The sequence below is a fragment of the Rhipicephalus microplus genome, chromosome X (assembly GCF_043290135.1).
Source record: "Rhipicephalus microplus isolate Deutch F79 chromosome X, USDA_Rmic, whole genome shotgun sequence".
In the NCBI taxonomy this organism is placed as follows: Eukaryota; Metazoa; Arthropoda; class Arachnida; order Ixodida; family Ixodidae; genus Rhipicephalus; species Rhipicephalus microplus.
This window is the reverse complement of record NC_134710.1, coordinates 450,348,107-450,357,241: the sequence shown is the minus strand read 5'-3', so window position 1 is coordinate 450,357,241 and position 9,135 is coordinate 450,348,107. Positions and strand designations below refer to the sequence as shown.

The window sequence follows — 9,135 nt, the reverse complement described above, 5'->3', positions numbered from 1 at the left end:
ATGCAGTGACAAGTCGCCGTCTTCGCCTGCCCCCGACGTATCTGCACTTAGTGTCAGCGACATGCTACAGGAGCGACAAAAAGATCCTTGGATCGCTTCACTTATCAACTTGTTGAGTCAAGCTCCCTCGCAAAATATCTCTAGAGGTATGCGCCGTCAAATACAGCACTTCGTTATCAGAGATGGTTTGTTATACAGACGGAATTATCTCTCCGAAGGACGCCAATGGCTCCTAGTCATTCCCAGTCGTCTCCGCTCAGACATATGCACCTCCTTTCACGCCGACCCACAATGTGCCCATGCTGGAGTGTTAAAAACCTGCACCCGCCTGTCCCACCGCTACTACTGGCGCGGAATGTATCGCTTCGTTCGTCGCTACGTACGTTCCTGTCTCGCTTGCCAACGCCGGAAAAATCCTACTCCAAGTTCTCCAGCTCCACTACAACCCTTACTTTGTCCTGCCCGACCGTTTGACCGTGTTGGTATCGAACTGTATGGACCTCTTCCGATTACACCAGCTGCAAATCACTGGGTAATCGTCGCTATCGATCACCTTACGCGCTATGCAGAAACTCACCACTGTCTTCTGCATCAGCCAGTGACGTCGGTCGTTTCATACGGCATCAGATCATTTTACGTCACGGTGCACCACGTGAACTCCTGAGTGACCGAAGGGTGTGTTTTTGTCGGACGCCGTCGAATCGCTTCTCAAGGAATGCCAAGTCATTCATCGCACCAGCACCGCGTATCATCCTCAAACTAATGGCATTACAGAACGATTCAACCGTACATTAGGAGATATGCTCTCAATGTACGTCGCAACCAATCACACCAACTGGGACAGCATTCTCCCTTTTGTAACATACGCGCATAATACTGCTGTCCAGACAACCACCGGTTTCTCTCCATACTTCCTCCTTTATGGTCGCGAGCCCTCTTGCACGCTAGACACCATCCTTCCTTACCACCCGGATGTTGCTGAGTCGACGACGATGTCACAAGCTGCTATATACGCGAAAGAGTGTCGTCAGCTTGCTCGCTCCTTCACAAGTGCTGAACAGCAACGACAGAAACACCACCGCGATAGCCCGACGCCTCCAGCTTCTTATGCATCAAATGACCTTGTCTGGCTTCGCATCCCTTCAACCAGCCCTGGTCTCTCAACGAAAGTGACGTACAAGTATGACGGCCCTAACCGTGTGGTTAAGCAAACTTCACCCGTCGATTACATCGTCGAGCCGCTAGAGCAGCCCCATGATCAACGACGCCGTGGACATGAGACTGTCCACATAGACTGCCTAAAACCATATTATGACCCCTCTATTGTCTCCTGCCCATGAGTCGCCAGGATGGCCCTTTTTCGGAGGGGAGGAAAATGTAGTGAAGAAGATGAGTGCTACTCAGAAAGGCAAGGGGTATGACTCAGTCGGTGAAGAAGACGATGTTTGGTTGGCTGGGTACTCAGACTGGTTCCGCCATTACCACTTCGCGTGTCGTGACTGCTCTCCAGTTTTATAAAAGAGTGCCACTCTAAAACTCCTCATTATAATATATACATATATATGTGACGCTATGATGACTGGGAGACGTGGCGTGGCTCATACGCCATGTTTGTTCTGTTCTGCACTTCCTCTTCATCTACTTCTCCTAACCATCCCTGCCTTCTTACGTCACAGGATTCCCCCTCCCCCCAAAAGATGGCACCGGTTACAAACAACAACAAATTGAACAAGAGAATAAACAAAACAATGGCCAAGTTCACTGTTTCACGTCCCGACGGAGTTTCACAATCTCACTGAATATTCAAGGCTGAGGGAGCAGTCCGGTGATTTCTATGACGACTCTGGTGGACGAGCCTGACTGTTGCGTCCTAGATGGCATAACCACACCCTGGAAATCTGAACTGGTGATGACATCGGTTGTATTTTTGTGAGGAACGGACAAGGTTGGGAGGGCTTGTAGCATTTGAAGTTCGGATGTCGTTGGGGTGGTATTTTTCGTTGTGAATGGTGCCATCCCCGTGCTTCTTGCTTTCGTGCTTTTTGACAGACTGTGTGCCTGAGTGCTTGCGGTGTGCAAGCAGTGCTTCCGCGTCTTTCTCGGCGTTTTCTGTGGTGGTGCAGTTGGTGTAATAGCTGAGGCAGGGAGTGTCTCTGGTGACTTTTCTTTGTGCGAAAGTGTCTGATGTCTTGAATTGGTCTTTGGTTTCGAGGTCTTATTTTCCGACGTTCTTCAATTGGTGAGTGCACTTCCGTTGAATTTTGCGTTCTTCGATGCCCTCGTTGCAGTCTCTTTCGTTGTCTCCTGAGTTTGTGTACTTGGCTTTGCTTGCTTTGCTGGTGCTGCTCAGGAGATGGCTGTAGTGGCACCCCTTCTGGAATTGGGCATTCATTTCCTTCGAGGTTTGATGCGTCCTGTAGACAGCTGATGCATGGTGAAATGGTGTCTTGCTTATAGGGCATAGTTGGTAATGCGCCATCATTGCTAGCATGCTCTTCAAAAGCTTCGGTAAAGTGGTCCAATATGAACGACTCTGACAGACAGCTGCGTGTAAGGTTTGGTGTATGTATTACTTCTGCATTGTTTCGGTTCTTGGAGCTGTGAGCACTGGATGGGGATACCATAGGTGACGGGGCATTTTTAGGTTCGGACTGCGCAGCCTGCTGAGCCATAGAAATAAAGTCTTGTGATGAAAAACACCTATTCGTGTCGTCATGGCGTGGTTGGGTATTTTCCCGATGCGTCGATGGTTCCCCTATTGTGAACACGGTGTCCTTACGAGGTAGACGGTTAGCGTTACGAGCACCTGAGGAGCCACGTGATGTAAAACCGGGTGGCGGGCCATGTATGTGAGACGAAAAATAGGGAGCATCCAGTGGTTGAGCAACGTCTCGTGTCATATGCTGAAGCGATGATTTTGGAAGTGCCGTCTTGCGTGTAAAACGGAGGCCCGCGCGATGGTTGTGGTTTTCTCGAAATACGCTTGGTCGCCTGTCAGTGTACTCATGTTCCACTTTGTGTGTTGGCAGTGGTCGATTCATGCTGCGCGTTCGTAAGCTTGAAGACTGCTTGTGAAATTGACAACCGAGTGTGATTGCCTGTGGATGGTTGGTTATAAGCGAGTCTTCGTCATAGTCGTCATTGTATTCTTGAAATCGGATGGTCATTTCTTCTTTAATCTTTTTCCACGACTCGTCATTCTGAAATATGTGAGTGAGGTAGAATTTGAAAGCCTCGCCGGAGATGTAGTCGGTAAAGTTGATGATCATCTCCCGTTCCGACCATGATGCAGCGGTAGCGTGGAGCTCGTACAGGTAGAACCAGTCCTGCACGGGTCCATCGTCCGCTGCTCCGGTGTACTTGGGGATGTCAAGGTCGGCTGATGAATCTGTCATGGTGCTGGTCGTTGTGTCCAGGTTGAAGATGAATCGGTAGTGGATGTATGGTCAGGGCGTCTTGTGGGGAACTGCATCGATGATGAGCGACTGATGAAGGGGCAGGCAGGTCTTCATCCTGTCGACTCGTGTGACGCTATGATGACTGGGAGACGTGGCGTGGCTCACACGCCATGTTTGTTCTGTTCTGCACTTCCTCTTCATCTACTTCTCCTAACCATCCCTGCCTTCTTACGTCACATATATATATATATATATATATTATGCGTGTTGATTCATGCCAATGTCTGAAGAAAGTGATGACCCCTTACGATGGACCCACGTTGGTTGCTGCCTAGGGGTGAACCGTTCACCCTTCCACTTTCTGCACAGCCCTCGTTTTTACTGCTGGTATTCGACATCACATTCAGTTCACCGTACTGACTGACTGCTCTCATCAATTACTTTTAGAATGGAACTTTTCTTTCTTCTGCCTCCTCTGCTATTTACTATTGCCAACGCGTCGTCCACCTCATCGACACGGGCTGCAAGCTCTGCGACGACACCCGGAGGTCATTTCTTTCGACAGCTGCGGAAGAGACTGAATTACCACCATGTCAAGAGCAAATTGTAACTATTACCTCTAAAGACATCGACTCTGGTGACGTCTTGGTCTCATCACCATTTAGTTGCGTGGGTAAAGGCATCGTTCTCGCTTCCGGTGTGGTTCATTTTGGCAATGGTTCCACACTTGTCAGCGCCATGAATACAACCACCGAAAAAATTCTACCCCAGAACACCGAGGTGGCCTGCGTGACCGATCCCGAGCCTTCGTGCATCATGCCACTTCATGCCGTCTCCTCCAACGACCATCCTAGTGGTAAGCCTGCTTTTTCTTCCGCATTTGATGCAGCCATTAGCGACGACTCGACACCTTCACAGACGCAACAGCTGCCAGCTTTTTTAAAGAAACACGCAATATCTTTCGACGTGTAATCCTCGACGTTGGACCGCACTACTACTACAACGCATTTATTGCACACAGTCGGAACATCTGTTGTACGCCGCCGGCCCTACCACGTGTCTCCTGCTGAGAGAAACATTATCGAAGAAAACGCAGCTGACATGCCCCAACGAGAAGTAATTCGCCCCTCTTATAGTCCTTGGTCGTCGCCTGTGTTTCTGGTTCGTAAGAAAGATGGCTATGTGCGCTTTTGCATCGATTACAGGGTACTCAACAAGATCACTCGCAAGGATCTCTACCCAATGCCACACATTGACGACGCCCTTGATTCTATACAAGGCGCAAAATACTTTTCCAGTCTCGACCTGCGTTCCGGATATTGGCAAAGTCTTATGCACGAAAACGATAAAGAGAAAACGGCATCCGCAACCCCCGATGGGCTATACGAATTCAGCGTTATGGCTTTCTGGCTGTACAAGGCGCCCGCTACTTTTGAGCGCATGATTGATACCGTGCTACGTGGTCTCAAATGGAAGACCTGTCTGTGCTACTTCGACGACATCGTTATTTTTTCCTTAACGTTTCTCAGCACCTGCAACGTTTTGATTGACGTTCTGACGTGCCTTGCCACCGCTGGCCTCAAACTCAACACCAAAAAAATGCCGTTTAGCCACAAAAGTTATTAAGGTTTGAGGCCACGCCATGACCAAAGACGGAATTTGGCCGGATCCGGACAAAATAGCTGCGGTGCTTCGCTTTCCTCGCACGAAAGGCCAAAGAAGTTGAGTTTTCTTGGTCTCGCCTCCTATTTACCCGTTTTATACGGAACTTCGCATCAATAGCGGCTCCACTCCACCAGCTTCTTTCTTTTGACGAGCCCTTTCTGTGGTCAGAAGGATGTCAAACGGCATTCGACCTGTTAAATTGTGTCCTCACGTCTGAATTTGTACTCCGCCACTTTCACGTAGGATGGCCGCACCGAACTTCCTTCATGGGCACGCAAGTGACAGCGCTTTTGGTGCCATTCTGCTCCAACGCGACACCTGTTCACAAAAGAAAGTACTTGCATATGCCAGTAGAGTACTAACTGAGACCGAGAAGAACTTTACCATAACTGAGCAAAAGTGTTTGGCGGTGGTCTTGTCAGTGTAAAAGTTCCGTACCTATCTCCACGGCCGTCATTTCACGATTGTTACGGGTGCACGCCTAATGCTGGCTTTCCACGTTGAAGAACTTGTCTGGACGCTTATTTGGGTTGGTGGATTCTACGTTTACAGGAGTATGACTTCGATATAATTTATAAGTCTGGTAAAAAACACCAAGACGCCGACGCCCTTTCGCGCTGTCCGTTACCGCATACCCAGCTCAGCATCGGTCAAAGTTCAGCCATCAATCTACCACAGCACCCGCGCTTGCCTCAGTAGACCAGCTATTCTCGGACAACAAGCGCACACTTCAATCCTGCCAGTTGTCTGATCCGTACTGTGGGCGTATTATGGACGTGCTCTCAGGAGCTTCCCATCCACCTAACGCATGGCATCGTTGCCAACTTATGCGATTTAAGCTGGAAAATGGAGTTCTGTACCGTCATATCTACCACCCTGATAATCAACGCTAGGTTCCCGTTCTCCCACGCTCTCTTTGACTGGACGCGCTTAAAGCCTTACACGATGAATTGAATGCCGGCCATCTCGGTTTTCAAAAAACTCATGAGTGCATTCCAAGTCGCTTCTACCAGCCTGCTATTTCTACTAGCATCGCGCGCTTCGTCGGTTCCTGTGTCCCATGCCAACGTCGTAAAATACAGACATCTGCACCGGCCGGGCCTCTGCGGACAATTCCGTGCCCCATAACGCCATATGAGGTTGTAGGTATTGACCTTTACGGCCCTCTTCCCGTCACATCTACTGGCAAACGATGGATAGTGACCACCGTAGACCACCTGGCACACTACGTAGAGGCAATGTCTGTGTCAAGTGCTTCTTCTTGAGAAGTTGCCGACTTTGTTCTGCACGCCATCATTCTGCGCCACGGCGCTCCTCGTATATTGCTTACTGAACGTGGAAGGGTGTTCCTCTCAGAAGTACAAAATGAAGTATTGCGGGCCTCTGGAATCACACACAAGACAGCTTCAAGCTACTACCCTCAGACCAACGGTCTCACCAAGAGATTTCACCGTGCTCTTGCTGATATGATAGCCGTCTACATCAGTCTAGACCACAACTGGGATAGCTTTCTCCCGTTTCTCACCTTTGCCTAAACAACACGGCCGTTAGCGCACCACCAGATATTCGCCGTTCTACCTAGTTTATAGCCGTTCCTCTACTTTCTTCCTCGATGTTTCCTTTTCCAACACCGACATCAACTCGTCTCCGTCTTCCAGCGAAGAATACATTTCAAGACTAGCCCTGTGTAGCAATCATGCTCGCATCAACACGGAAGCGCGACAGCGAAATCGAAAAGTCATTTATACTGCATCTCATCGCCTTGTACTTTTCCGACCTGGTGACGAGGTGCTCCTGTTCCCACCTATTCGTACACTTGGTCTGTGTGACAAGTTTCAGCCACAATTTATTGGGCTTTACGTAGTTATTGAGCAGAATTCTACCGTCAACTTTCATGTGACCCTACTTGTCCCAACAGACCACCGTCACCACAGCACAGAGATCGAGCACGTGAATCATATGTAACGTTTCAGGCAACGTTCTCTTTCACATTTACTTGCTACAGCCAGGTTGGCCGCTTTGATGTGAGGGGAATTACTGTATGCATTCGTTATGCACTTTTTCTCATATATGCATGATCATAATCATCATAATCCGTCTGGGTCGGTGTCCTCATCTTCATTGGGTGTCACCACAATCATCATCGTGTGTGTGTGCGCTGTGTCTCAGGCTGCCCGTTCACTGCTGATCCCTTGACCTAAATAAACGCTGCCTCAACCCAGACGTCATAATTATATATATATATATATATATATATATATATATAAAATTATGACATCTATCAGGCAATCATGCAAGAAAAGTGTAAGAGAAAATATTACACCAAATTTCAATGTAGATGTGAAGAAAGAAAAGAAGATGAAGAGATTACTCGCCAAGTGCAGGTACCGGACTTGCATTATTCGAACGCGTTACTCGAAGGCCGCAGCTTTAATTCCTGCCGAAGACAAGTTATCTTTTCTTTCAGTTTTCTTTCTCTAAATTTACTTTACAATGAGGTTTGGTAACTTCCCCTATACTCTCCTTGGATTGTTGTCTGTTAGATCTCAATATTATTGTGTTTACAAAGAAAAAACGAGCCCTCAAGTAAACACTTCCTTCCGTCATTCCTCAAGGAGGGTCTCGCTCTGGCAGATTTTGTGCCTCTAGATAGTTTACGAGGGATTATTAGTCAGCTGCCAGCTCGCAATAATTTCACGTACTACGTAAAACGGGCTCCTAAAGAGTGTTTCACAGTCGCCATCCTGACTGCGGCTGGCACTGACACTCCCAGGTTTCATTCACATTTATTTCCAATGAAGTGTATTGGGTGATAGCAGTCGTGGTAGCTCAGTTTGTAGAGCATATAACGCGTTATTCAAAGGTCCTTGGTTCAGTTGAGGCCCACGACAAGTTATCTTTTCATCCATTTTTTTCGTTCCAAACATTTACATTACAAGAAGGTCTAATAACTTTCCCTATACTTTCCTTGCATTATTGTCTGTTAAATCTTATTATTATTGTGCATAAAAAGAAAAAAACGAGCACTTAAGTATACACTTCCTTCCCTACTCTTCATATATATATATATATATATATATATATATATATATGAGGTATCACTCAAAACCTCTCTTCCTCCCACTCTTTCAGTTCAATAAAATAGGTGTGCAGGATCATTGTCACACACCGCCCGCCGGCCATTTGTTTTCATGAAAAGTTCTTGAGCTACTTCTTATTTCGAACCAATAGGTTTCATTAAAAAACAAAGGTTGAGTACATAGGGCATCGTTCTATCCCACAATAATTGTCATATATTTTGCGTTCTTTTCCTCGCATTATCACCACGTTCCCGCACTTCAAGGTCATGCATGACCTGTGCGTTATCAGTGTGGCATAACATTCTTGGCAGGAAATTGGTCAGAACCCCATCGCGGCGGTCTAGTGGCTAAGGTACTTGGCTGCTGACCCGCATGTCGCGGAATCGAATCCCGGCTGCGCCGGCTGCATTTACAATGGAGGCGGAAACGTTGTAGGTCCGTGTGCTCAGATTTGGGCGCACGTTAAAGAACCCCAGGTGGTCGAAATTTCCGGAGCCCTCCGCTATACAGCGTCTCTCATAATCATATGGTGGTTTTGGCACGTTATACCCCACATATTAGTCCATCATCAAAAAATTGTCCAGAGCCGAGTTTTCAAGAAAGGAATCGCAAGTAAGATAGATGACAGTCATTGTCGTGGGACAAAAAGACACCCACTAATGTACTTTTTAGAGTGTTGTGCCTGTTTTTAACTGCAGGCCGCGGGACTGAATCCCGACCGTGGCAACCTAATTATTGGGAGAGGCGAAAATGCTTGAATCTCGTGTACGTAAACATAGGTGCACGTTAAAGGACCACAGATAGTAGAAATTTTTGAAGCCCTTCACCTTGACGTCTTTCGTAATCATGTCGTGGTTTGGGGACGTTAAACTTTATCATTTATTAATATTATATCTCTCTCACAGAATAACAAACCCGTTTTTAACTATATTTGTACAGCTTACGCTCATATAAATTCAAGGTAACGAACAGAAAAATGGATTAAGTAGGGA

General features: G+C 47.4%; 1 protein-coding gene across 1 annotated transcript in view; it reads left to right on the top strand.

Moving 5' to 3' along the window:
* The first annotated feature begins 321 nt into the window (after window positions 1-321).
* LOC119163497 (flavin-containing monooxygenase 5) overlaps window positions 322-9,135 on the top strand; it is a 39,392-nt gene continuing 30,578 nt past the window's right edge. The window contains exon 1 of the mRNA XM_075876082.1: window positions 322-532. Within this exon, the coding sequence (XP_075732197.1) occupies window positions 495-532 (38 nt within the window). The 5' untranslated portion in view covers window positions 322-494. The remainder of the gene's footprint in view (window positions 533-9,135) is intronic.